The sequence below is a fragment of the Aspergillus wentii genome (assembly GCF_001890725.1).
Source record: "Aspergillus wentii DTO 134E9 unplaced genomic scaffold ASPWEscaffold_9, whole genome shotgun sequence".
Taxonomy (NCBI): Eukaryota; Fungi; Ascomycota; class Eurotiomycetes; order Eurotiales; family Aspergillaceae; genus Aspergillus; species Aspergillus wentii.
Genome location: NW_024467840.1, coordinates 757,995 through 785,174, shown reverse-complemented (window position 1 = coordinate 785,174; position 27,180 = coordinate 757,995). Strand labels below are relative to the sequence as shown.

The following is a 27,180-nucleotide window of genomic DNA, read 5'->3' as shown; positions in this document are numbered from 1 at the left end:
CTTTCGTCTAGGCCATCGCTATATCTCAACTATTTTGAATAAACATTCACCCCCTTGACATTGGATAAGGATAAATATGGCCGAAGTGAGGGGTAACAGCAACTTTTACGGAGTTGTGGATATGGGGAGGCAAGTTGATTCAGCTCACTTGCTTCTTGATTTGGTTTTTGCGTTTTCGTCGCTTTCTTCTCTTTTTTTTTTTATTTCATTTCATTGTTTATTCAGTCATGATTGATATTGATAATAAACTGACGATACCAGCAATGGTCTTCGCTTCTCCATAACCGACCTCTCTCCCCCAACAACGCGCATAATGCCAATCCTCTACCAAGACCGCACGGGAATCTCGCTCTACGATGCCCAATTCGCGAGCGGGTCGCGCGGGCCGATATCAGCGGAGATCATGCAGGCGGTAGTAAACCGGCTGCTGCAGTTCAAGACGACGTGTGCGGATTTTGGAGTTCCGGACGAGAATATCTACGTGCTTGCTACGGAGGCGACGCGGACGGCGCCGAATTCGACGGAGTTTAGGGAGCTTATTCAGGAGAGGGTGGGCTGGGGGGTTAGGATGTTGAGTAAGGAGGATGAAGGGAGGATTGGGGCGTTGGGGGTTGCGAGTAGTTCGACGAGGATTGCGGGGTTGGTGATGGATTTGGGAGGGGGGAGTACGCAGATTACATGGTTGATTGAGGAGGAGGGAGTAGTTACGACTAGTCCCAGGGGGTCGTTCAGTTTTCCCTATGGGGCTGCGGCGTTGAAGCAGCGGTTGGAAGGGGGAAAGAAGAAGAAGGTGATGAAGGAATTGAGGGAGGAGATGGATCGCAACTTTCAAGATGCGTATGCGCAGCTGGAACTGCCGGGGAAGCTGTTGGATGCGGCGAAGGAGAAGGGAGGGCTGGATTTGTACCTCTGTGGTGGTGGGTTTCGGGGATGGGGATATCTGCTCATGGAGCAGTCGTCGTCTGCGAAGCCGTATCCAATTCCCATTATCAATGGGTACAGGGCCAGCCGGAAGGAGTGTCATGCGATGGTTTCTACGGCGGAAGACGTGGCCGACTCGGAAATGAAGGTGTTTGGCGTGTCGAAGAGACGGGCCACGCAGATTCCTGCCGTGGCCGTCCTGGTCGACGTGCTCATGGAGACGTTGCCGGGCATCAAGCACGTCCAGTTCTGCCAGGGAGGCGTGCGCGAGGGAATCCTATTCGATATCCTGCCGGTGGAAGTGCGAAGACAGGATCCCCTCCTGGCTGCAACGATGCCATACGCACCCCCGTCGGCAGAGGCAATCTGGGATCTTCTTTGGTCTGCCTTGCCAACATCCCCTGCACCATCCACGTCTTCCGCAGTCCCCGGTTCCTTTTCTGGTAATCTGATATCTGCTCTCGCCAATCTTCTCTTCGTTCACTCCTCCGTGTCCAAGGAAACCCGTGCTGCCGCTGCACTGCACTGCACCACGACGGGAATCCTGGCCACAGCCAACAGCCTGTCACATACCGACCGCGCCCTCCTGGCACTTATCTTGTGCGAGCGATGGGGAGCAGACCTTGCCTCTGCCGACCAGAACTTGCAGATACGTTTGCGTCAGTGTGTGTCCAGCCAGGAAGCATGGTGGTGTCAGTATCTAGGCCGGGTAGCCACCCTCATCGGTGACGTGTATCCATCCGGCAGGGTATCTCAGACAGGGTGGAGGATCCGATTGGCAACCGAGTGGGACAGTATCACGAAGAAGAAGGAAACGGGCGACCTATTGCGTCTGAAGGTGCAGCGCAACAAAAACAACGACAGCCAACTGGCGATGATGGATTCACTGAAGGAGGGGGCGGAAAGCATCGAGAAGGCCGGAAAGAAGAAGAACTGGATCCAAGAGTCTGGAGTGCGGGTGGGGGTTGATGTGTCTTGAAAAAGCCAGTAAAGCCACTAAAGTGGAAATACGAGAAGCCTGATTGACGCGTGTGTATGTAAGAGAATCCGTCGAGGACGAAGATGAACCGGTTGTTGTTGTCGTGGATAATTATCGAACCCCGCGGACCACAGAGCACCGTCGATGAGGGGCAGCGGGTATCGTGACACACCACAATGAGTCAATTTGCGTCGAGAACACACTGGCTCGACATGGATGAGGCCGATCATCGCACCGGTTTTGCTGGAGATGTCATGATGACTTCAAGGACGATCTCAACTGGCGTTACTCGACAAGCTCACCGGGAAAGTTTATGGGAACGTTTGCGGAGGTTTTCGGAGGTGCACCGTGTCAGAGACGTGCGAGAGAAATAAAAATTAACTCCAATGAAGATCGATCGAGGGGTTGTAGGCAAATAGAAATAGCAGAATAATTAATATTTGGTGAGGTGGTGTTGTGGTGGAGGAGAGAATTTACTTAAAGCTGCCCCTCCTCCCACTTCTTCCCCTCCTTCTCTTCTTCTTCTTCCATCTTCAACTTCAACTTTACCAACTCACTTTGAATCCAACAACTCGTCTTACAAGTTCTACTCCCCTTTTTCTTTCTTTAATCTATTGGCTGACTGTTTTATAGGACTCAAAAAAGTATATCCGCCTCGTCCTTCAGGATGGAAGTCATGGATTCACTTTAGCTGGACTTGTCATGAATTGATCAAGGTATCTCAGGTAACGTCTGGGTATGAGCCGGTGTTCGGTCCCATCCTTGGTCTGTTTCTTTTTCCCCAAGATTCAGCAAGGCCCTGGGATCGTTCTGAGATTATACGGCCAAACTTGATCTGGATAATACCAGCGAAAGGATCATGCCTTCCCCTTTTTCTCCCGTGGTGGAATGGCTAACAATTTACAGTCAATCGACTTGACAATTCATCATGTCTCCCCCAGCTGCCATCTTTGAACAGCCCTCTGTGGCCCCTACTGGTATCAAGAGCAAGGTCGTCGTCCCTGAGACCGCCGCTGCTCCCGTTGCCGGTGCCTCGACCAAGCTCTTGGACCACTTCGGTACCAACTGGGATGAGTTCAAGTTTGCTCCCATCCGTGAGAGCCAGGTCTCGCGGGCCATGACCAGACGCTACTTCCAGGACCTCGACAAGTATGCCGAGAGTGACGTTGTCATTGTCGGTGCTGGTTCTTGCGGTCTCAGCACTGCCTACGTTCTGGCCAAGGCCCGCCCTGACTTGAAGATTGCCATTATCGAGGCTTCCGTCTCGCCTGGTTAGTCTTGAATGATATCAATGCTTGGATACAAGCTAACAGGTATAGGTGGTGGTGCTTGGTTGGGTGGACAGCTCTTCTCCGCCATGGTCCTCCGTCGTCCTGCGGAGGTCTTCTTGAACGAGCTCGGTGTGCCATACGAGGATGAACCCTCGAACCCCAACTTCGTTGTTGTCAAGCACGCCTCTCTGTTCACCTCGACTTTGCTGTCCAAGGTCCTCCAGTTCCCCAACGTCAAGCTGTTCAACGCTACCGCCGTTGAGGACTTGGTCACCCGCCCCTCGCCCAACGGTGACCCCAAACAGATCCAGATTGCCGGTGTTGTCACCAACTGGACTCTGGTCACCCTCCACCACGACGACCACTCGTGCATGGACCCCAACACCATCAATGCCCCCGTCATCGTCAGTACCACTGGCCACGACGGCCCCTTCGGTGCCTTCTGTGCCAAGCGTCTTGTCTCCATGAACAGCGTCGACCAGTTGGGTGGCATGCGCGGTTTGGACATGAACTCCGCCGAGGATGCCATCGTCAAGAACACCCGTGAGGTCGCCAAGGGTCTCATCATCGGTGGTATGGAGCTGTCTGAGATTGACGGCTTCAACCGCATGGGCCCTACCTTCGGTGCTATGCTTCTCAGTGGTGTCAAGGCTGCTGAGGAGACCTTGCGCATCTTCGACGAGCGCAAGGCCCAGTGTGCTGAGTAAATTACGGATGATATGGCTTGATATTCGAGAGACGCTCGTTACTGCGCAGAAATGTTTGGTTTTGTCTCTCTTTAATGAGAATGATGATTTAGTGTTAACTGAATGACACTCCTTGACTACTTCAATTGGACATTGTAGATGACATACACGTAGTGATTAACATTATACTATACTGGGTATGATATACAATTGTACAAATGATTGAAGTGATCATTCAATCTTCTTTCCCTTCCCACCCACATCCTCGACAATCCGTTTCGCATTCCTTACCTCCCATTCGAACTCCTTGAGAGCTCGCAACTCACTGGACACAAACAGCCCCCCAATTAACCCATCCAGAATGCCCGCCCCAAAGCTTAGCGTACTCACCAAGACCAGGATAAACGCCACATACGGCAAATGATCGCCCGTCCACCAGACACCGACAAAACAGCCAATAGACACAAACACGGACACGATAAAATGCGCCAGTCGCCAGCGTCGTTGGGATCGTTCTCGTTGCACGTACTTGTGAATCATCCCAATGATGCGGTCGTAAGTATCAGGTGTAAGAGCAGCGTTAGGTGCTAGGAGTAATGTCTGAGGGGGTTTCGAACTCGACTCTCCATTCTTCTCATCCTGACGAGTGATAACAGCCTCCACGGCGAAATGATCACTCAACGAGCACCGCAACGTAGGATGTCGCTCCATCATGGAAATCTGCGCCGACTGGACGGACCACTTCGGCGCCGGGAATAACGGCGCATACCCACCGTCTCCAACGAAGATATAATCCAGTCTTTTTCCCCTCGGACACGGCGAGTCTTTATCAACCGTCACCTCCTGCCCCTTTTCCAATTGCTTCTGATGCGCCTGCGACCAGCGCCAGGTGTTGAATTTGCCATCACAGGTGGCTCCGTTTTCGTGGATATTAAACTCAGCAGTGGGGATGGGTTTGTTGCGCTTCTTTTCGACTTCGTCAATGGCTGCGCCCACAGACGAGTCCGGGTGTAGGACCTGCCATACGTCGTGGACGGGGCTATGGGCACGGATTAACTGATGCGCGAACGAAGAAGGGAGCATGTTGAAATCGCCCAGTCCGATAACGAGATGGCCTCGTTCGGCCGCGCCGCGCATGAGCTTCGAGATCTCCCATGCCTGCGCGGTGCGGTGGCAGATGTACGAATCGTTCGGTTCCCGCTCGTAGGGCGCGTGTAGATGTGTGGTAAACACCTCCGCAACGTCTTCTACGCCCGGCCCAAAGCGTATCCTGGCGCATGCGACGCCCTTCCCGACGAACCAGTCGCCGCGGAAGAAGGCCGTGGGCCGGCCGTTGAGCGGGTAGGCGTACATGCTGCTCTCCTCGATGGGCCAGTGGGAGAGGATGGCGAGGCCGGCGCCGAAGATGCCGCCATAGTAGAATTTACCGTAGGGGAGGATGTGGCGGGTTTGTTGGCGGATGCTTTCGTAGTCCTGCTGCGTCCAGCATTCTTGGAGACCGACGATTTGGGGCGGGGGATCGGCCAGGGCGAGTTGGCGGCCGATTTCTGAGAGGCGCTCGTGGCGGTATTTGGCGAGGTATTTGAGGCCCCAGCAGTTGAGGGTGAGGATGCGGATGTCGGAGGGGGAGGACATGATGGCGAGTATTATTGTTGAGATGGAGTCATCTCCAATGGAAGATGCAATCGAGTGGAGTTGGTTTTAAGGAGAATCGATAGACATGATTTCATTCTGTTGCTTCTCACCGCCTTTGGAGCACGCGAGGAGTCTTGGATATTATTTTCTGTCTACCACTACGCAGGACAGAGAACAGAGTCAACCTGATAATATTCCCCGGTTTACGGCTCATTAATTGAAATCTACCATGACGGGCCCCGACCATCCCTCCAAGCGCCGCCGGCGAGACACGAATGGCTACAAAATGATGTCGCCCATTGAATCCTCCTCCGACGAACTCGCCGCGGGCTCCGACCATGAAGCCGAACGCCGCAGAGCCAGCTGGTCCATCCAAAAGGTCTACCCTCCCAAACGGCCATATCCCCGATCGCGCAGTTTCAGCGGCTCAGAAAGTCCCGACGAGCTGGCGGTCGATGCGGATGTGTACTGGCGGTCGCGCAACCGGGGTCGTAGCCCGTCGCACGAGGGGAGTGAGGGGGACGAGGAAGATGAGGATGAGGAGGAAGGCGAGGAAGGGGACTTGGATAATGAGAATCAGTCGAGGGGTGGGGGGTATTCGGATCGATCGCCTACGCCTGTGCCTCCGCCTCCTCCGCCGCCGCCGCCTAAACCGGAGAAGTTGAATTATAGAGAGAAGTATTTGCTGAGGGGGCATCTGCGGGGGGTGTCGGCGGTGCAGTTTTCGCCGGATGCGACGATGATTGCGAGTGGGGGTATGTGTGCTGGGTCTTTTGATTGAGATGGGATGCTGATTGTGGATTGCTACAGGTGCCGATGGAGCAGTCAAGGTGTGGGATACGTTGACGGGGAAGCTCATTCATACATTCGAGGGGCATTTGGCGGGTGTTTCTACCATCTCTTGGAGTCCGGAGGGCGCAACGATAGCTTCTGGGTCTGACGACAAGACCATCCGACTGTGGAATGTGTTGACGGTATGCCTCTTGCTCTCTATCACAAGGATATCATTTAATCTAACATGCGGCAGGGCAAAGCACACCCCATCCCCTTTGTCGGCCACCACAACTACGTCTACCAGATCGCCTTCTCGCCAAAAGGCAACATGCTAGTGAGCGGTTCCTACGACGAAGCTGTCTTCCTCTGGGACGTACGATCCGCAAGCGTGATGCGGTCTCTCCCTGCCCACTCCGACCCCGTCGGCGGCATCGACGTCGTCTGGGACGGAACCCTCATCGTCTCCTGCGCGTCTGACGGCCTCATCCGAATCTGGGATACAGCGACAGGCCAATGTCTCCGGACAATCGTGCACGAAGACAACCCACCCGTGTCGTCGGTGAAATTCTCGCCGAACGGCAAATTCGTCCTCGCCTGGTCGCTGGACGACTGCGTGCGGTTATGGGATTATGTCGATGGACGGTGCATCAAGACTTACCAGGGCCATATGAACCGGAAGTACAGTCTTTCTGGCGGGTTTGGGAAATACGGATTCCCAGGAATCCCGCCTGATGCGTTCGCCGTGAGCGGGAGCGAAGATGGGTCGATCCTCTGCTGGGATGTGGTCAGCAAGAAGATACTACAGCGGATCGAGGCACATACCGATGTCGTTCTGGGGTTGGACACGTGCGAGATCAACAACAAGCGACTCATGGTGAGTTGCGGGCTAGATCGCACGGTGCGAGTATGGGAGGAGGTTGAAGAAACCGATGAACAACAAGAAACCGGAACCGAGAATCAAACCGAGACACAGCCAAATGGGACAGGGGAAGAAGCCGAACAGTCAAATATAGAAACTGTTCCGCAGACAAATGGCGCGGACGATATCCCCATGACCGACGCAGTTGAGCCTGAGGTTGCGGCTGCGCCTGAAGCAGCAGCAGGAGCTGAAGCCGGCGATGAGATGATGGAATGATACGATTCTGTTCGATTCGATTACATTACAATAACTTGTATCTGAGAAAAGGGATACCCTGGTCACCTGGAGTTTGGAGTTTACGATAGTGGTTACTATCTACCTTATTCTTTGTATTCTACGTCTATATAATTCCGCATATGACACTATACTGCATCTACCTATATCTACATCTACAGCACATTCCATATACAGCAAGACGGAAGATACCATAACAAGATATACAACCGGATATCCACAATATAGCAAAGCCACGGAACACTCTCTGGGCAGGGTCTGGCCTGTCTATACAACTCCACAGGAGGTACGGAGTATACATCCACAGTACATCCACAGTCCGTATAGCAGAAGTAGTATCCATGACTAAGTCAACCACGAAATGAAGAAAACAGACACCATAAATCATCCATTTCAAACAATAAAATAAGTCATAAAACAATGTCACAAGACCCCCACCACCAATCACCGCCAATCCTCATTTCCAAATATACCACTCAACCATGGATCAACAGCCAGGAACAATCAGCTGAACCAGCTAATCCCTGCTGGAAGCTGTACCCTGGATGTTGCAATTGGCGGGGTTGATGCAATCCATGTCACAGAATCCAGAGCCATCCATGGTTCAGGAAATTCAATCCAGGCGGTCTTTCACCCCTGGCCAAGACACCGAGGATTCCGATTCTGTTGTATTTCTGTGTGATTCTGTGCTAAAGCAAACTAAGAGGGACTAAGGGAAAAACTGTACTGTTAGTGTCAGTCCAAGTAGTTCTAGATGTGTCTAGATGTGTCTTTTATATACTTTTTCATTGTGTAGCGTCTAGAGTGGAACTCAAATATTTACTTGAAGAAGATTAAAGAAAGAATTCACATGAATTGATTCAGTTCGGATGATCACATCCTAAATACAGACCACCTCTCCACGGTACGCCCCTTGGGACGCCAAAAAAAGAACGAATACCATAACTCCTATCCTATCCATCCCGTCCGTTCATTCATCAGTTAGTAGACTAAGTCCACTCGCTTAGGAGAGGTAGGCCTGGCCACTCTCGCTAAGACCGTTTCCACTCAACAAGTATCCGTCCTTGCACATGTAGTAGGCATATCGGGTCACGGTATCCTGCGATTCCAACCAGGGCACGACTTCAGCGAGGAACTTGGCGGACTTGGAGGTCGACCCGCCGTTGAGGTCGCTGTTGAGCGCGAATTCAGTCACCCAGACTTCGTCCATGTTGTTGTTCTTCGCGAGGGAAATGGCATCGTTGACGAACGACTTGAAGTCGTCGGCGGACTCGCCGTACCAGTGCACGGCGAGTCCGCTGAGCTTGCAGTCCGAGCACTGGTTGAGGAAGCTCTTCATCCAGCTCAGTCCCATGTTGTCGCTGCCGCTGTTGGTCACGGACGGGGACACCAGCTTGGCCTTGCCGGAGTAGGGGGTGATGTGGTTCTTGTATGCGGAAGCGGCTTCATCGGCGGTCATCGAGGCCTGCGACGACATGTCGGGCTCGTTGAAGCCCAGAATGTACTTGCTGCCGCTGGAGAGGGCGGTCTCGATGGCCACGGCCCATCCGCCAAACATCTTGGCTCCCCACAGCATGGGGACGTACTCGATGTCGCTGGGGAGGCCGCCGTTCTTGGCCATGTTCCAGTCGTAGGCCCATCCGACAGTGCTGTTGCTTCCTGACAGGACGTGGACGAGAGAGGCGTCGTTGTAGGCAGCACCACGCTTGCCTCCGGAGGAGGACGAGGAACGCTGGTGGTGGAAGTGCGAGTGGGACATCTTGTGGGGGACAGCCAGGGCCGAAGTAGCCAAAAGAGCGGCCGAGATGAGCTGAGTGAAAGAAACCATTTTGAAAGTGGTTTTGAATAGAATCACAAGAGAATGGATTTTTTGTAGTTTTGGAAGGGAATCCGAGAAGACCTGTTCTCGAGGACTCTTAAAGGACTGTAAAGTGCTATAAAAGCAACAGAAACAGCAGAAGAAAAGAATGAGACGACCGTGCACGGCAACAGGTCAGAAAGAAAGAAGGTGTGGGAAAAAAGAAAGGAAGACTTGTGATGGATGAAAGAGGAAAAGAAAAAAGGAGCAGAACGTGGGAGAAGAAGAAGCTATAAATGCCAGGCAGCGGAGGGCGTCAATAATGGACGGATTATTGAATAGCGGCAATCCATGGGAGCGAGAGTGGGGCAGACAGATGCAGCAGTGGTACGCCAGGATAGTCCAGTGTACACAGTGTTGGTACGCCATAGTGGTGTTTGAGATGTCAGATGAGTGAGATTTCCGATACAGCTCTGTAACACTTGCCACTCATCAGCCAGAGAATACGTGAATTTAGACTGATTATGATCATCATAATCAACAATTGAGAATAATACTGACCAGAAAATAATACTCAAACCTCAAAGTAAAGAATGACCTGTCAGAAGAACAGCTGGGTGGGCGCGAGTGGCTCCACCAAGAGTACTCGGAGTATCGCTCATCTTGGCTGTAAGGACTGCCAAATCCCATCATCTCGGCCCAATATCGTCTTCAATAGTACCAGTCCAACATCTCCTCTTCCATTCGTCTTCTATCCTCCTTCGATCCATCCTATATCCCATCCAATATGATCTCCCACTAGATCGATCGGCTAGACTCTCTTCGACACTCTCTTCTGCCCAGCTAGCGCTGCGCTAAGGCAGCGCTAATGCTGCTCCCACAGTGCCTTGCAGCGGTTCTCTTCCTCTGCATTCCCATTCGCCACTGCCCTCTCGGCCTGAAACCGTTCTTCTTCGGATGACGTGGAGTGGCTTACCTTTGTCCCTCTTATTGGCGTCGCTCACCATCACCGCCGGTTGTGCGCTTCCTTTTCTGCTCGTCTTGCCACGGCGCTGAAGAGTTTTCCTCTTGCTGATTCCGTGGTTGACGTGGATGTGGATGTGGTTGTGGACGGTGGCTGTTTCAGACTTTGAGCAGGGATGTCATGACGAGCGACAGCTTGATTGGTGTGCCTGGACTGTCACATCTGCCACTGCTGGCCCTACCACGGCTGCTGCTGTTCTGGAAGGGGCGATGTACTGTGTGTGTATCTGTACAAAAAAGACGCATCTCCACGGGCACTCATTCGTCGGGGTATCACTTGTTCCTGGCGTCGGTCCATGGCGTACAGATCGGGAGATATCCGGTGGGCTCGCCGGGATGCGGAATGGCAAAGGACTACCGATTCTGATAGCCAGTTAGTGATAGTCCATGTAGGTACACCGTAGTTCTAGGAATGCCCAGAATGCCCAGTGGTTTCGGGGAAGTGGTGGTTGCATACGGGCAAAGACTGTGCATCCATCGGGTATGACTGTATCACAACGGCTGTCTGTCTGACAGCTGACCGCAATCCCATATCCATCAGTTGAATGCCAATGAAGTCATCCTGCGTCATGCAGCTACAGTCATCAGCGTCGGTCAACTAATCCAGAAGTCACCTGCATCTTCACATTCTTACCTGTAGATAATGAACTCCCTCGAAGCGGTCAGGAACCCCAGTCGGATGTCTGTCGTGCATCGTTTGTATGTACCTAATCACACTGAAGGAACAAAAGTCCTTCGTCAGCAAAAAATCGCTGGTAAGGTCTTCCACCGTCATCGCAGATCAAATCCCGGCCAACAAAAAACCAACCAACTAGCTAGCTAACTAACTAACTATCTATCTAAAAGCTAACTAAAACTAACTAAGCCAGGATGTCTATTCATCCCGCTGTTTCCAGACAGGAGAGCTCAATCTTTGCTGCCCAAAGAGAGACTTGCAGGACAAGCAGCAGAGCCACCAGAGTCGAACTGCATAGACTGCCATGATATCGTCTGCCTTCTACCTGCTATTTCTAGACAGGAGAGCTCAACTGCTTCAGTTTCCCAAAACACGTCAAGAATAGCGGGACAAGTAGCAGAGCCACCAGAGTCAAACCGCAGACAGCGATGTGCAACGCGCCTATTCTACCCACTGTTTCCAGACGGGAGAGCTCAACCTTGGAAGCCCAAGAGTCAAGACTTGCAGGACAAGCACCAAGTGCCAGAGTCGAACTGCATAGACGGTGCAGAAAAAAATGGGGGGCCCTGAACACAATCTGAACTATTCTTCCTGGCGTTTAAACACAGGAGAGCTCAATCTTTGCTAGGCAAAGAGAGTCTTGCAGGACAAGTGGGGAGCCACCAGAGTCAAACCGCATAGACAGAGTTGGATGGGTGAATGCAAAGAGTGGGGATACAGAGTGCAACAGGATAAAGAACAGAACGATAAACAGAAAGAAGAAAAAGAACGAAGAGAGTGAAGAAGAAAAGCAAGAAAGATGAGAGGAAAGAAAAGAGGGTATCGCCAAATGCCACTTCCTAACACCAGAGACGCTCGGGTTCTTACCTGGACGAGAGCTGGGAAGAACCCAGTACTGCGAGGCCAGCTCAGTTGAGATGAGAAGGATGTCAAGATATCAGTGAGATGGTTGAAGAGGGTGTAGATGGATGAGAAGGATGAAGTCTAGGAAGGGGAGGGATAGGAGGATGGGAGAGAGGAGAGAGGAGAGAGGAAGTTGGGAGAAGAGAAGAAGTGAAAGAAAGAAAGAGAGGGAAAGAGGAATGTATCTTCAGTGTTGTGGGAGAAGGCACCAGGGCTTGAGTCGAGGCAGCAGTGAATGAAGGCGAGATCAAAATGAGCTGATCGATGAACAGAAGGATAGACAGCAGCAACAGAAAGAGATAAAATGAGATAGAAAGAGAATAAAATGAAATAGGCAGATATCAGGACATGAATTCATCTTACAACACTACTTTAGATTTGGTATCAGTTTACTATCAATATATCCTCAGTCTCTGTTTCTCCCCTCCAGAACGCCCATCACATCAGACGCACTGTCCTTATCGCCCTTTCTCTTCTTCGGTCCTCGCTTCCTCTTATTCCCCCCGCGACCTTCTTCGAAGAACACAGTCTCTTCGTCCTCTTCATCTTCATTGCGACTACCGCCAAAGCCCATGTCCATATCCATCGCGTCCTGCGCATCCCGGCGTCGTGCTTCTTCGAGGAATTTCTTTTGTCGAAGGAGTGAGTCCTTGTCGACGTCATCCCCTTCTGCCTCACCAGACGGTGATGTTTGTCGTAAGGCAGCCGCCCTCTTCAAGGCAGCCAGGATAGTGGGATCCTTTGTGAGAGGGTTAGAACGGTCTTGAGGTTCAGATTCCACGGTTGTCGGGGTTGAAAAGTAATTGCGCGGCCTGGATGGTTGGGTGGCTGGTTTCTGATCACTTTCGCTGATAGACGCCTTCTCTGCAGGTTGACTTCGTGCCTCGGGCACTTCTCCGTCCTCGTCAGACTCGTCAGATGAAGACCCATCTCCTATGTCTGCCAAAGGATTATAGTCCGCACCAACACCCGCGAAGATATCATCATCCTCATCCTCTGGGAGAGGGGCTGCTGCTGCGGCCTTGGCTGCGATTTCAGCAGGCACTTCCATACCCAGCGGCTTTGCGTCCTTGTCAGGAACCAACAGTCCAGCATTCCCATTCGACTCGCCGGGTTTATCCAACCATCTGGTCTTCCTCTTCGTGTTCCCTTGGGCGTCTGTGATGACCAGGACTTCTCTCCGTCTACCATTCTCATCTTGTTCGACAAACCGTTTCTTCTCCGGCTTTGACTCTCCAAACTTTTTGAATTTAGCCCCGAGCTCTGGCTCTGCAGGCCGAGGCGGTTGTGCCGCAGCAGCCGCTCGGCTTGCTTTGAGCTGTTTCAGAATCTCATCTCGAGACCTCTTCCCTGCAGGAGCCGGTGGAGGTGCCATAGACCCTTTCTTTTCCTTCTTCTCTTTTGGTGCTGTGGGAAGAACACCCTTCTCTTTCTCATCTAGCATACGGTCAAACTCATCATCCACGTCTTCCACCGTCTCGGGAACTTTCTCCTCCACCGCTGGCTTCTCAGCCGCCTTCGAAACATCGTCACCAGCCTTGACACGCTTTAAAAGATCCCAATCCAAGCCCTTAACCATATGTGTACTTTTCGTATCACCGCCGACTCCGAGGTCCCGTCGTAACTTGTCAAATGTAGCTTGGTCGATCTGACCCAACTTGACCATCTCCTCGAGCGCTTGAATCCGCTTCTCGATATCCTCTCCACCCTCATCGGTTGTTTGCCGTTTTTGCGCGCGGTCTTGGTAGCCGGTGGGTAATTTGGTGCCTTTCGGAGCTGCAGTGGACTTGAATCTCTTCGAGGGTGGCTGTTCCGAGTCGCGACGTTGTTCAGCTAGTTGACGTGCAAAATCGGCCCCCGTAACTGACCGTCTGTTAAAATAGTTAGCTACATATTGTACTAGTAGTTGACTTGATGGGTGGGTAATACGTACGGTGTCATCGGGATACTCGATCGCATTCTTGACCCCAGCATCGCACCGGGCGTCGCACCACCATGTCCTCCATCTCGACGGGACGGTGTTTCGCTCGATCCTGACTTCTTGCCACTCGACGCATTGTCGACCAGAAGCCGACGAAATTGTTCGTTGTTCATGGCGTGTCGATTGTCGGCGAGTCGGAGTTGGAGTTGGAGAAAAGCAGCGATGATTTTATGACGGCATAAATGGTTCTTGGCACTACACCACCATCTGTATACGACAGCTCTACCGCATTCTATCTAGCATATCGATATTCGATATAGGGAGAAAGTGAATATTATAAAGAATTTGTCTGCCCGGAATTGAATGCTATCAAATCATTCCTTCCTATCTTCATATCCTCCGTGAATCAACAGTGACTCCTACTATTTAAGAAGCACTCTGCATCTCCGTTTATCAGTCCACCATCTACTCCTTCCACACCTCGAAAATTGTCTTTGATTGAAAGTACCTATTATCACACAAACGTCCAACATACGGAAATAGGGTCTGCTACAGCCTCTATTAATTCAAAAGGGGGTGTTGCCATATCATACACCAACCCCAGATGCGCGGAAGAGCTCCAGTATAGGGGCATTGTTCGATCGAACGACTTCCCAAATAACCGGGATAAGATGAATCCTCTGTCCCAATCTGTCGATTGCTTTAATGCTGTTCGAAACATTTTTTTCGACTCAAGACAAAAGCACTGAACAGACCCTGTTGACCCAGCGATGCTTAGAGATGCATACTACAACATCTGCAAAGATCTCGATGAGCTGCGTTTCAAAGTTGATCGCGAGATATTCGTTTGGAAAAACGTGTTCAGCATCAAAGACGAATCAAGCCGCCATTTGGCATTGCATTCGTATATCAAGATGTCAGACTGAGACTGGCCACCAGAGTGGTGAATTTAGAATATCTCAAAGAAGCCGTCTGGACGTACCCTCTGGTCTATGGTTGTGACCCAATCCCAGTGCCAACAGATGAGGAGATAAAGAATAAGTATAAGGACAAGAAGCAGCCCCTCTGACAGCGGGCATACCTGAACACCAAGCAGAATAGATGGGTGGATCACCTAGATGGTCCAAAGTCTCATCCTAGACAAAGTCTCACCAAGGAGATCGCACAGATTGTGTGCCACTGGGCCTGAAACATCTACGAAAACCGAACACCGGTCGACCGTGGCGAAGCAATGGTGTATAGAAGACGTCCATGCGTGGGAAAACATTGTAGGATCTTTTCGGAACGCCACTGATCTGGCGGTCCATATGAACTAGACCAGAAAGGCCTGGATTGGCGGATAGAATCGAAGCTGTCGAAGGGGATATCACCTTCAAATTTATTATCTCTAACAAAAGATTCAAACGTACAAGAAGCACTCTGCAGCAAGATCTACAGAGCAAAAGGCCGAGGCTTGGAAGAAATAATTGTCCACGGACAGGATCACTACTGGCATCATCAAGCTCTAAATATCATCAAGTTCATTCATCCGAACCATGTACATAATAAATATCAAGAAAAAAAAAATAAGAAATATGAATCAAACATGAAGAGATTGCGACAACCTCTAATCATCGTAGCGGAGCGCTTATCATCATCAAATCCCAAAAAACTTCTTTTGGACTCCCATAATATTTAGATGAATTAACACTGTCGTTCAACTTTTATTTTAGATCGTTTCCCATCCCCCGTTGTTGATGTCTGCTTCCAACTTTCGGCTGACCGTCGCCGGAATGCCATGCGACAGCCACACGTCACGAAGAAGTCGGTCGTATCGTTTTTGGTTGAGGATGAGCTGGCGGTTTCGTCGAAGGCCAGGGTCGACTTCGCCATGACGGTCGAGATACGGTGCGTAGTGCCATGAGCCGTTGTGCTTGTGAAGGTAGAGAACGGTGCACTTGCGGATGTTGATGAAAAGACCAATGTTCTTTCCGCATCTGAATGGCAGTCTTTGTTAGCAGCGCTTCGATGTTAAGTGACAATAAGTGATACATACTTCCGGAGATGCTGGTTGCATCCGCCCATCTTGCGGTCCATGCAGCACACGGCTTGCGAGCAGAAGATGTCGCCACAGAAGAGACAGATACTCGGGTCACTCAGCTCCTTCTTGGAGTTGGGGCAACGTCTCCGGTTTGCCTCTTCAATCAAACTATCATAGTACTTCGGTAGGCCGACAAGCTCGAAGATTGCCGGATGGGCAAGGCTCGGCCACGGCTTGTGATCGGCAACGCGGACTTCCGAGCGAGAGACATTCCAGTGGAAGATCCATCCCGATACCACTGCATCAAATGGGTTTGTGTTCTTGTTGGCAGGGTTGACGGAAGCAAAGACCTCATCCAGCGACGGGAGACGCAGCACCTTCGTAAGACGGTCGAGCTCCGATGCGTCTTCGTCGTTGAAGCCAGTGTTGGGGAATTCGACGCCGTGTTGCACGTGGAGAAGAATCACTGCCTTACGAAGGAAGGTCAACGCATAGCTTGAAATCAGACGTCTCAATGCGATGATGACGCCTGGGGTCGCCGACTCCTCATCCTTCACATAACCACTCTCTGCGGGGAACGATGTGCTTTCCCCTTGTCCTCTGAGCTCCCCAACAATAGAATCAAAGAAGTGTCGAATAACTCCGTATCGCTCATCCGACAACTCCACGTCCATCAAGTAATGTGCGTCTCCATGCTGAGCCAACTCCTGCTTCAAACCCGACGGTGACAGAATGTACGTAACAGCAACCTTGACAATCTCAGCCACGTAACACATCTGAATCAAATGACGGATGTCGATGTTCAGGACACGCAGGAGTGAAAGCGAGCATTCAGATAAGAACACAAAGCTATCTCCTGCAAGGAGAGGCTCGATCTCGCGGAGATCACCCAGCAACGCTCTTCCAGTTAGGCATGGGTGGCCAACAAGCAACTGGCATATCTTCTGACGGTGGATTTCCTGAAATTCCTCAACAGAGTGGCCGTTAGAGTCACCGATATCATGTAGACACCCAACTGCGGCGTAAGACAGTGCCGTCTCAGCAAGCACACGGAGATGTGTGAGAGTCAGCTGCGGGATCTTTTCAAGCAAAGTAGAGCCAGGCTCCGATTCTACCCCACGCTGTGAAATCTCGACAGCAGCGATGCTGAACCCAAAGCTGCGAGCCAGCGAGTCAGTGTGGATCAATTGGGGCCCGTGGATAGACTCTGGAGGATGATTGAAAGTCGAAAAGATATGGTTCAAACGCAACGTCTTCTTGAGTCGCTCATAGATCTGAAGAAGCTCCGACATGGGACTGTCTCCGGGAGTGGAGACCTGCTGGAGCGGGCTTGTGGCAGTAACGTCATCAGCACTTGGGAAAAGACCGGGCATCGGCATTCTTGCGGGCGGGAAGTGATGCACAGTCGATGGAACAGAAGCCGTCTTGAGCTGGTCTATCTTGGTAGAAAGAGGAGGCACCAATGTCTTTGATAAATAATCGGTGAACAGTTCCCGGTAAGGCTGTGGCTGCATCTTGTCATGCTCTCCAAGAGCAGTATAGTTTGGTGCCTGCGACAGAGCAGACTTGATATCGGTGTTCATGAACTCTTCAAAAGACACGGAAGTGGATAGTGGACCGGGGTATGACTCCTCCTTGCCCTTCCAGACAATGGGGAGGAACGAATTGCCCAAAGCCTTGCAAAGAGGACAGACAAACTCTTGCAGAACCAAGCGCTCGGGATGGTTGCGAGCGATTTGTTGAGTGTGTCGCCTTTGAGTCGCAGTGTAGTAGACCTCAAAGCATGAATAGTGCATGATATGTCCGCAACCAGTTGTAACAGGTCCATGCATGGTGTTTTTGGCACTGAACCCTTTGCTCAAGCCAACCTTCTCACTGATGACCTCTCCACCAGTAGAGTCCAATCTGCGCACTGTAGTGCGGTTCTCGCCTGCAACTCCGAATGGGCGAACTTCATCGGCGGACTTGTCCAGGGTGGATGGGGTCTTGAGGGCTTCTCTAATCCAGTCTGGGTCACTTGTATCGGTTTGCCTCAGGATATTGCTGTCCTGTATCAAGGCAAATGTACCATAGAGCCTTGAGTCGTTGGTTTCCTCCTGGCAAAGAATACAGGTGCCACTGGGATATTTCCAGACCTTCGCCTCAGGGGCCGCCTCTGGCTCCGACTCGAGGTCACTAAAGTCTTCCTCTCCCCAGTCAATACCACCCTGGCTATTCAAGAAGTTCTGCTGTTGCTGCTGGAACTGGGCCATGACTCTGGCTTGCCGTTCCAGGGCCTGCTTCTTCTTGAGCTCCTTCTCATTATCGGTATCAATAGCAGGAGAGTTAGTATCAATCCTGTCGAAGGGGAACCGGAGGGAAGCGGTTGCCGAAGTGTATGCTCGAGGTCGCTTCTGCCAGAGTCGTTTGAGGATGTGACGGATCTTGGGGCCACAAGCGGAGAATTCACCCATGACGGAGATCTTCTCCAAAAGACTAATAATAGTCAAGTTTCCGGCTTGCGTCATCCTGGCCTTGGATAGTGCATGAGACACAAAGGACCGGGTGGAATCCTCGGAAATGTCATCTTCTTCAGTCTTGTCTTCCAGTGTAGCTGCCAGGATCAAATGCAGAATAACTTGTAGGAAAGTTTCGACCCGTGTGGAAGGAATGTTTGGAGTGCGGTCTTTCGACGACACCACATAGTCAAGACATTGGTGCACAACTTGAGCAAACAACAGTGTCCTTGTGAAGCGAGGAAGGTCCGAGAAGGCTCCGGCACTGATAGGCCGCAGTTTGGGTTCGAAAACAATATCCGATGCCTTCTTTCCGGTCTTCTTGGCCATCCACTCCTTATAAATGTTCTCTGCCTCATCGCGCTGGTTCTTGGTGTAGTGTGCACTGTACGGATCAATGAGATCGATATATTCAGGCTTGAGTTCGAAGGTACCGGTGTCGTTCAACCCCTCAGGTGGTCGGAATCCTGCGACCTCCTCCAAAACATCTTGGAACATATCCGAGTCAAGCAGCTTGTCACTAAGGCGGGTTGAAAGGTCAGAGAAGGAAAGCGGCTTGAAGCACAGCACGTGGGCAATGTCTCTGCTGATGTTTTCACGAGTCAAAGTATCGCTATCATCAAAGGCAGTGAGGGAAGTTCGATCGGTCAACAGGACGACGAGCAGATGAACGAATTCTTCAGCCACATCAAGAATCTGGGTGTCCTCGTAGCCAGGACGGGGCATGTAGTTCCGGATCATCCAGTCAGCCATTCCAAACCTGTCAGCAATAGATGCGAGTACCCTGCTGGGGTCACAGATAACCAGAGCGGTTTGGAGAAGGAAGATATCACGATAGTACGCAAAGTCGCGAGACGAAACTCCCCTGTATTGTGACATCTGATGACGAAGGCTGAGACCGTTTCGAACCCACATCCCAGCTTTCATCTGCGCGAGCCAGGCACAAACTCGGAGGGGGTAGTCAAACATGCTAAGAAGCAAGTCCTCTGGAGTAAGTTGGCTATCGTGAATGCACTTGTCATTCGCTGTCTGAGCTGCGTCCAACAGTACATCGCGCATCAGATCACTGCTCACGCTACGACCACATTCAATAAGCCACGAAAGGGTGTAGTGCAAAGCATGATGGAAACTGATCGAGCCGCGTTCGACAACAAAGTCCACCACACGATGACGGGGAATCTGGCCAGAGTGGTCGACCTCAAAATCGAAGCAAGGCAAAGATTTAAACCGTACGTATTCCTTGATCTCAGCCTGGTCGAAGCGTTTGCGCTCCACGCCAGTAGAGTGAACAATTGCGGCTATGGTTGCTACCTTAATGGCCCTCACCAGGTTCTGACCATTGTCGATTTCAGGCTCACGGAAGGCCTCGCAGAACTGGCGACACAGACGGTTGATTTCGCGCATGAGTATTGATGCGCTGATCCAAGCGTCCGTTTCGTATTCCACGTGCTCTCCGACGGCCCGTACATTGGGACAAATTCCTTGAGACAATTTGACAAGATCAAGGAATTGAGACAAATATTGATCCTCGGTTCGTACACGGTGTTGCACGTATTCGGACTGAAGGAGATAACGGAGATCCAGGAAGAAGTGATAGAGGCGTCGGTTCGTCACAGATCCAGCATCAAATGCCAATGTCGCATTAGGGTTAACTTCATAGGGTTCACCAACCTGCCGGGTAGTCAGGAAAGTATAAAGAATGGCCATAACCTTAGTCAGGAAGTTTCCACGCAAGACAATCTCTTCTGTGATAGAGGGTGTTGTGAGAAGTTGTAAGGACAGATTGACAATAGAATGATCCGGCTCTCGATCTGCGATCAAATATAACTGTGCCAGAGCGGTATACAGCGCGGACAAGCGCAGGCCCATAACTCGCTTGAATTGAGGAACGTTGACCACCGTTCCGATATAAAGATCGCGGAGATCTGTTCGTGTCTTTTTCCAGAGCCGTAGATCGAAGAGAACCATCCAGTCGAGCCGGGTCCGCTGCCACAGATCCTCGTAAACCGGGACCTTTTCACCCTTGGCAGGAACAGAAGGCTTGACTTGCCAGTGGCCCGGTGTCTTTGCGGGGGATGGTTTTACAGTTCCTGTCGGAGTCTTTGGGATAGAAACATAAGACATGGTCCCATACTCGCGGTTGTCACCACTGACAACCTCGCTAGGAGTGGGTTGCTGCTCTTGCTGCTCCTGTGCTTGCAGTTCAGCTTCTTGCTGCTGCCCCTCCTCTTGCTGTTGTTGCGGTTGTTGCAGTTCTTCCGGTTCTTCAGGTTCTTGTTGCCTGTCCGGCACCTCAGGTGGCGTGTTTTCAAAAAAGGCTCGTCGCTGCGCTTGGAGCCCTAGCAGGGCCCGTGTGATATTGAACGCATCCCCTGTATTGTCCATTACCACATCTTCATCCTCATCAGCCTCTTCGTTGAGGCGGTTGATATCAATTTCCATGTCCTCGTCCTCATCGTCAGCATCGTTGGGGCCCTCAATCACGAAATCTTCTTCGTCTTCACCATTCTCTTCATCATTTTCAGCCGGCCCATCGGGGTTAGGTGCCTCCTCCTCCTCATCGTCGTCGTCGTCGTCGTCGTCGGCCGCCAAAACGACCTGTCCCTGGGGCGACACAGTAAGCATGACTGTGCGAAACGGCGTATTCTCGCTTCTTTGATGGTCATCGATGCCCTTCAACCCGATAGCTGCGTTGTAAGCCCCACTCCCCTTCTGCCAGGGACTCAGCACTTCTTCGCAGATGGTGTGGCGCAAAATTTCATTATCCTCGAGAACGCTACACCCAGAAATATCGGCCAGCCATTCAACAATGGTGGCACACATTTGCTCGCGGAAAGTATCACGCGCAGATCGTACTGTGACAGTAACCTTGATCTGCTCAATAATCTTGGACACAGCCAACAACCTTGGCAAATCCTTCGAGTATTTGACGATACTTCGTCCAATGTCATTCGTTTCGTGAGCTCTGTCCAGGCCGAACCTTTCCCGCTCTCGACACGCACGGATGATCTGCTGAGCAACATCCCGGATTGTATGTTTCTCGTCGTTCCAGAGCGCCAGAGCAAATTCCGGCTCTTCCTCCGCCTGGTCTCCCTCGCCATACCATCCAGGGCCTAGCCGAGATTTCTCCTCATCCTGTCGAATCCCATCTTCCGTCTTGGGCAGTCGCAGCTGTTCGGGCGAACACGAAATGACATCACAGAAATAGTCGAGCACTCGAGCGATCGTGAGCTTGATACTATCCACCCACTCCTGCGGCAATTGGTTCCGGGCCCGTTCCTTGCTCTTTGCATCACCGCTGTCTGTGTGGATCGCACAGAACAACGGAAGTCTCCAGGCTTCATCATCCCCGCAGTCACAACAGCCACAATTTCCCGAAGAGAGGGAAATCTGGTACTGGTGCCCCGTATGATCGGACGAATCAAAGCATCGACTGCAAAGCACGCAGGTATCGTCTGCAGCACATGTTACACACCGGTAGGTAGCCTCCCCGGCGCGGAAAATATGACCACATCGCTTGCCCCGGGCAGCTTCACTGTATTCCGCGCCCTCCTTCGCACCTTGAGCTTCGGCTAGCTTCCATGGACCGTCTGGGAGTCCTTCGGGGAATAGCTGACGCAAGTGCTCTTCGTTATTACCGGAGAGCGATCGAAAAAGCAGCTCTAACAAATCTTTCTCCGCCTTAGGTCCATAGCGGTACTCGTGTTTCGAAGGAAGACGGAGAAGGCCTTCACCCAGAATCCTCTCACATTCCGTGAGCATTTTTTATGGCCGTAGATATGTCAGCGCGACACCCATCCGGCAGTTGAAGGACGAAAGAAAAGGTGACTTGTAGGTGGGATGGATTCCCTGTGGCGGGATGCGCGATAGGCGACTAGGATAAGAGGGGCGGAAGAACGGGGGAAAATCGGTCAGGTCGGTCAAGCGGTAAAAGACTAGTTTATGTAGATGATATTTATTTGTGCAGAAAAAGATCTTGGAATACACAATCCTAGAGGACAACCCGCGATTAGTCGGTGTGTTTGAGTCCTCAATCTGTTGTTTCTTTTGTCTCGGTGGGGGGAAGAAGATATGAGAGCCTAGTGATGTGGAAGCGAACTGGAGCTGAGAGAGCCTACCAAACCAACAAACCAGACCTATGGGTCCATCAAACCATGGAGGAATTCCCCTTGGATTATGACAATCAATCCAATATGGGCTGTTTGGCTGGATCGGAAATAATTAAGTGTTATTAAAAAAAACAAAACAGTGAAGGGAGAGAGAAAAAGACTGTTGGGTCCTGCTATGACATCGAACACTGCAAACAGCCGCTGGGGGGAACTAGCGCCACCGCAATGTCATTCGCAGGTGCTGGAGACGACGGCCTCCCCATGACAGAACTGGGATACTCGGGACGATGGATTGTAAAAAAAGTGGTTACAGCTTGAAATTCTATTTCATACAGTCGGGATGAATAAATAACATTGTTGTTCCATCCCCTTTCCCTACCCTTCCGCGTCTTTCAGCAGTGGTATAATATAGCACGGACTGTCTGTCTCCTCAACAGACCCGACGGCTGCTGCATCTTGCCTTTTCCTTGCGAGCACAGTAATTCTCTATTCGTCGTCGTCCTCATCCTCGTCGGCCTTGTTCATGTACAGGTGCTTGATGTCCTTCCATTGGCGCTGTAAGAGAAACCCGTCAGTCAGTCGTCTAGGGGGGAACTTTGGGAGGGATGTTATATTTGGTAACATACGCCGCGGTTCATGGCATCCCAGATTCTGTTGGTGCTAGAGTCGTAGGCACTGTTCCGAAGATGTTGTCAGTGATTTCCTCCGTAAGCTCCGCAGATCAAAACACGCACATCTCGAAAGCGAAAGCACCGGCGAAGATGCTAGTCAGGTAGACAGCATTGCGGCGGATGAGGGATCTAAATATCGCCAGAAACACAGGTTAGTTGGAATTGTTCATCGGTTCCGGTCGGAGAACAGGGAGACATGCTGGTAGAGGAAGTTGGAGATCTGAGAAACAAGTCACCCCCAGTTAGCAATTGGCCACCAAACGAAAATCCAGAAAGAAAACTCACTGCGCCAGCCATGGTGAATAATATGCGTCAAATGACGAGGTCGAACGAGAGGGGGAAGCAGGAACGGCGAGGCAATTGGCAACGTCAAGGTTGAGGCCGGAAGTTGAAGTTTCGAGTTGGCCGGCGCGAAAAGCAGCAGCGGGAATCAGCGGCGCTCTGATTGGCCGGCCGGGTCGGGCCTGCGAAGAGCCTCCGGATTTCCGCCTTTGGGGGGGAAAACGAACAGCAGCCAGAATTGTTCGTGATTCCACTTACCGGCCGTGCTGGGCTACTTTTTTTACTGTTTCTGAGGTGTACTATTCCCTCGGATTTACCACCATTTTTATCACCCGACCTGTCACTCATTCCGCGGAATTCTAGTCATGGCACCGACAAATTCCGGAATCACCACCGACTCTGCGACCGGAGAGCGATTCATCCCCTCTTCAGTGCGCGCTGATGGCACGAAACGTCGTGAAATTCGTGTCCGACCTGGATACCGCCCTCCTGAGGATGTGGAACTGTACAAGAACCGTGCTGCTGCTGCATGGAAAAACCGAGGTAAAGGCGGGGTACCGGGGGCTGAGAGTGTGAGCAACGAGGGGGATCAAGACACAAAGAGCAGCAGTGCTGCCAGCAACAAGAATGCGAAACGCAGGGAAAACAAGAAGAAGGCAAAGTCGGCCGAGGATGGACCTGCTCCTACAAATGGCAAGAATGTCGCAGAACTCGACAACTGGCGCTCTTTTGCTGCTGGTGGAGACAAGAAGAAATCTGATGAGCCGGAGAAGACCACCACTGCCGAACCACCCGTTGATGCTGAAGCTGAGAGTGAGAAGAAGGCGCGCAATCTGAAGAAGAAGCTAAGACAGGCACGGGATCTGCGTGATAAGAAGAACCAGGGCGAGTCCCTCCTGCCTGAGCAGCTGGATAAGATCATCAAGATCAACGAATTAATCCGTCAACTTGACACCCTAGGATTCGATTCGAATGGTGACAAGAAGGGCGAAGCGGAGGGTCAGGACAATGAGAAGGTCTAAGGACAAGACATTTGACTTCTAATCTGATCAGAGATTCCATATCAACATAAGTGTTCGGTTATGGTTTTGTGAGAGTATCTCGTGCACATCATCCACCACTACTGTTGAATGCAGCGAAACCCCATCCACAGGGATCTTGGACAATCTCGATATGGCTTCGTTGTGGTGTTTTGGGGGAATATCCGATGTCCATACGCGCAACATGTTGACAACTCTCTACTCGTCCTCGAGACAGTCCACTCGCTATCCCACCTCCAGATGTGATGCCATGGGCGAAAGCTCGCCATCAGTCTAATTCGGATCAACCTGAAAATCTCACCTTTGCTTAATACCTCATCCGTGCCACTGGCCATCAAGGTTGGGGCTCACAATTAAGATATTAAGATGTGCATAGTACTTGCCGAGAAATGACTGTTATGGTTATGATTTTTCTTTATTATGCCGGGAATGATCTTTTCTGTTCTACATTGGTCAACGAACCAAGTATTTATTTCAAAAAGATTATGTTGCTAGACCTGGTCTCTTCAACTTTTATTGATCTCAAAGTGTAGCCAACCCAAAACATGTATAGTACAAGATTAGATCACTAAGCATTTCAATAAATATGCTTCCGTTCCGTCCTAAACGCTTCAACCCATCGTACAGGCGACGTAACTATTCCTCCCTCCAACTCCCAGTCTTCCCAGCTATATCTCCTCCAGGGACGGTCACTCTCAGCAGCATCGAGCTTCTGGGCACCAACGCCAAACGACGCCGCCAAATATCCCTGCCGGATACAATCCGCAACACCAATGCCACCATACCAGCTTCCGGCAAGAGTAAGGCGGTTCATAAACTCATGACGCACATTCCGTGAAAGCTCATTCATCCGATCCAGATGCCCAACTGTGTACTGAGGGATTGCGTTGCGCTGGAGTCGGCTGCGTGCGATTGTAGGCTGGTCTGTGATACCAAGATGTCTCTCGAGGAGAGACTGGCACATGGAAACGGCCGTGTCGTGATCGGGATAGTCTGATTCCTTCCAGTCGTCCCACCAGTGGCCGCCCATCATCACCGTCAACTTAGTACCCGGGGCGGTATCCTGACCGACACTTGAATCGGATGCGAAAATCACCCCCAAGGCCCGCTCGGGGTTTTGTTCGAATGGGATTGATCGTGGGATCAGGTAGCCAAAGCCTTTAACGGGAACGAGGTCCGGGTTCGGGTAGTACAAGTTTATAACCATGACAGTAACAGCATAGTTGTGATCTTGAAGGTTCTTGATTGTCCTGTGGGGAACTTGCTGGTTGTTCCGTAGGTTATGACCAAGTTTATTTGCCAGGTCTGGGGCAGAGTTCGTGGCAACTACCCGGTTATGTGTTTGGGACTGGTTGTCTCCATAGCTGATCTGTAGAATGCGTTAGTCGAGGGAAGATGGCATATTAGGTGACGGGTAACCTACAGTCAAGTCGGAGGTATTTGGGTCCTGGTCAATAGCCTTGACCTCTGTCTCCGTGATGACATTGACCTTGTCAGACTTGTTCAACGCAGCCGCCAACCCATCAGTCAGCTGGCCTACGCCATTTTTCATCGTCAAGACACTAGCCCCATTCACAAGTGTTTTCAGACTCTTCCAGTATGATCCTCTCTTCTCCTCTGCTACAGAGTGCAGCGCTAGCAGATCATCCATAAGAATAATCTTCAAATCCGAAGTCAAAGAGTGCAGCAAAGACCCAAGCACCCGACGGTCGTGAGATTCAAAGTCCCGGTAACTTCCCATCAACGTCTGCGCGCTCATCCGGTCAATATCCCCTGCGTAAATGCCATGGTATAGGGCCGAGACCAGATTATCGGCGATTTGCGGACTGAAGCGACGCGATACAAAGTCCGCAACGGATTCGTCTCGATTGTAGATCGTCTCGTCCGAGGGCACTTTCATCGGCTCCAAAATAACACTCCGTATGAGACTTTCAAACACCGGCTCATTTTTAATACTATTAAATATCGACAAGGCATTCGTAACGAAGCCAGCATCAGGGCTCGGCGCGGGCATGCGAACAAGGTGGTCGGGGTAATAGATGTAGCGATTGGAGGCCGCGGGGGACTTTTTGCTCGTCAAGAGAATCTCATCGTGCAGGTCTAAGTCAACCAGCTTTCAGTATCAAAATATATTAGCTTCTTTGCTCTGGTTATAAGTGAAGAAGCAACGCCCTACCAAGTCGAGAAGAGGCAGACACGAAGGTACCGCAGCCCTCAAGGTCCGCGGACCATATTCAAACACAACCTTGCCATCATCGACTGGGATCGTTTCCGAATTAATCCAACCCCCAATGCGAGATGATTTCTCATACAGCGTCACCTGCGCACAGGATGGATCCTGCGACAGCCGGAAAGCTGTGGTCAAACCGGTGATGCCACCACCTATGACCGCCGCATCGTACGGCTGGGTGTGCTGAGCGCGTCTCTGGCCATGGCGAGAGAGCACCAATGGCGTCCGGACTGCTTTCAGTGCACGGCTATGAGCCCATGGTAGCCGCATCTCAGCAATAATGGCACGGGGAGATTATTGAAAGATGGTGAAGGCGGCATGGTGTCGATGGGAAATGAGGGTTGGAGATGATCGAGAGTTCCGATGGCCGGGGGGCGTAAAATTACCAGGTAACGTTACAATCTACTTGCGCACTCCATCAATTGGATCTTGGAGATTATTATCAGAGGAAAGAATGAAAACAGGCTTCTCATGATATCCAGATTCTATTTACAAATTAAACATCATACTCTTGTCATTTCCGTTGGCAAAATCAAAACAAATGTAACGCCCTTCCTACCAGCCGCCATCATCCACGGACGGAATAATACATG

General features: G+C 51.2%; 10 protein-coding genes across 10 annotated transcripts; 4 read left to right on the top strand and 6 right to left on the bottom strand.

Annotated features, from left to right (window-relative positions):
• The first annotated feature begins 260 nt into the window (after nt 1-260).
• ASPWEDRAFT_45956 (retrograde regulation protein 2) lies at nt 261-2,230 on the top strand. Its single transcript, XM_040836662.1, has one exon. It carries the CDS (start codon nt 314-316, stop codon nt 1,898-1,900), a length of 1,587 nt encoding a protein of 528 aa, XP_040684062.1. The 5' UTR covers nt 261-313; the 3' UTR covers nt 1,901-2,230.
• Nucleotides 2,231-2,449: 219 nt separating this feature from the next.
• On the top strand, nt 2,450-3,878 carry thiA (thiamine thiazole synthase; the record flags this gene model as incomplete). The annotated part of the gene is made up of 4 exons (XM_040839262.1): nt 2,450-2,483; nt 2,534-2,617; nt 2,807-3,171; nt 3,214-3,878. The coding sequence occupies exons 3-4, from the start codon at nt 2,829-2,831 to the stop codon at nt 3,876-3,878; spliced, it is 1,008 nt and encodes a 335-aa protein (XP_040684061.1). The 5' UTR covers nt 2,450-2,483; nt 2,534-2,617; nt 2,807-2,828.
• Nucleotides 3,879-4,088: 210 nt separating this feature from the next.
• On the bottom strand, nt 4,089-5,492 carry ASPWEDRAFT_177045 (inositol phosphosphingolipid phospholipase; the record flags this gene model as incomplete). The annotated part of the gene is made up of 1 exon (XM_040831598.1): nt 4,089-5,492. One exon carries the CDS (start codon nt 5,490-5,492, stop codon nt 4,089-4,091), a length of 1,404 nt encoding a protein of 467 aa, XP_040684060.1.
• Nucleotides 5,493-5,625: 133 nt separating this feature from the next.
• ASPWEDRAFT_45950 (WD40 repeat domain-containing protein) lies at nt 5,626-7,589 on the top strand. Its single transcript, XM_040836661.1, has 3 exons — nt 5,626-6,247; nt 6,303-6,466; nt 6,520-7,589. The coding sequence occupies exons 1-3, from the start codon at nt 5,722-5,724 to the stop codon at nt 7,399-7,401; spliced, it is 1,572 nt and encodes a 523-aa protein (XP_040684059.1). The 5' UTR covers nt 5,626-5,721; the 3' UTR covers nt 7,402-7,589.
• An 833-nt stretch (nt 7,590-8,422) lies between these two features.
• On the bottom strand, nt 8,423-9,247 carry ASPWEDRAFT_120489 (glycoside hydrolase family 128 protein; the record flags this gene model as incomplete). Its single annotated transcript, XM_040828988.1, has 1 exon — nt 8,423-9,247. One exon carries the CDS (start codon nt 9,245-9,247, stop codon nt 8,423-8,425), a length of 825 nt encoding a protein of 274 aa, XP_040684058.1.
• Nucleotides 9,248-12,225: 2,978 nt separating this feature from the next.
• ASPWEDRAFT_54982 (uncharacterized protein) lies at nt 12,226-13,913 on the bottom strand (the record flags this gene model as incomplete). Its single annotated transcript, XM_040838132.1, has 2 exons — nt 12,226-13,690; nt 13,753-13,913. 2 exons carry the CDS (start codon nt 13,911-13,913, stop codon nt 12,226-12,228), a joined length of 1,626 nt encoding a protein of 541 aa, XP_040684057.1.
• A 1,535-nt stretch (nt 13,914-15,448) lies between these two features.
• Nucleotides 15,449-22,017, bottom strand: ASPWEDRAFT_177041 (putative ubiquitin-protein ligase E3 component (UBR1); the record flags this gene model as incomplete). Its single annotated transcript, XM_040831597.1, has 2 exons — nt 15,449-15,716; nt 15,776-22,017. The coding sequence occupies 2 exons, from the start codon at nt 22,015-22,017 to the stop codon at nt 15,449-15,451; spliced, it is 6,510 nt and encodes a 2,169-aa protein (XP_040684056.1).
• An 833-nt stretch (nt 22,018-22,850) lies between these two features.
• On the bottom strand, nt 22,851-23,332 carry ASPWEDRAFT_177040 (cytochrome b-c1 complex subunit 9; the record flags this gene model as incomplete). Its single annotated transcript, XM_040831596.1, has 5 exons — nt 22,851-22,919; nt 22,991-23,039; nt 23,099-23,164; nt 23,224-23,255; nt 23,321-23,332. 5 exons carry the CDS (start codon nt 23,330-23,332, stop codon nt 22,851-22,853), a joined length of 228 nt encoding a protein of 75 aa, XP_040684055.1.
• Nucleotides 23,333-23,682: 350 nt separating this feature from the next.
• Nucleotides 23,683-24,339, top strand: ASPWEDRAFT_120527 (putative RNA binding protein Pym; the record flags this gene model as incomplete). Its single annotated transcript, XM_040828995.1, has 2 exons — nt 23,683-24,018; nt 24,082-24,339. The coding sequence occupies 2 exons, from the start codon at nt 23,683-23,685 to the stop codon at nt 24,337-24,339; spliced, it is 594 nt and encodes a 197-aa protein (XP_040684054.1).
• Nucleotides 24,340-24,934: 595 nt separating this feature from the next.
• hem14 (oxygen-dependent protoporphyrinogen oxidase) lies at nt 24,935-26,857 on the bottom strand (the record flags this gene model as incomplete). Its single annotated transcript, XM_040833686.1, has 3 exons — nt 24,935-25,726; nt 25,781-26,470; nt 26,534-26,857. The coding sequence occupies 3 exons, from the start codon at nt 26,855-26,857 to the stop codon at nt 24,935-24,937; spliced, it is 1,806 nt and encodes a 601-aa protein (XP_040684053.1).
• Nucleotides 26,858-27,180: the final 323 nt, after the last annotated feature.

What these genes read in the sequence shown, in the direction of transcription:
- ASPWEDRAFT_45956 (XM_040836662.1), top strand. Translation starts at nt 314, where the DNA reads ATGCCAATCCTCTACCAAGACCGCACGGGAATCTCGCTCTACGATGCC.
- ASPWEDRAFT_45950 (XM_040836661.1), top strand. Translation starts at nt 5,722, where the DNA reads ATGACGGGCCCCGACCATCCCTCCAAGCGCCGCCGGCGAGACACGAAT. An exon ending in GACGATGATTGCGAGTGGGG is followed by an intron (nt 6,248 to 6,302) that starts GTATGTGTGCTG and finishes GGATTGCTACAG; the next exon opens with GTGCCGATGGAGCAGTCAAG. An exon ending in GACTGTGGAATGTGTTGACG is followed by an intron (nt 6,467 to 6,519) that starts GTATGCCTCTTG and finishes AACATGCGGCAG; the next exon opens with GGCAAAGCACACCCCATCCC.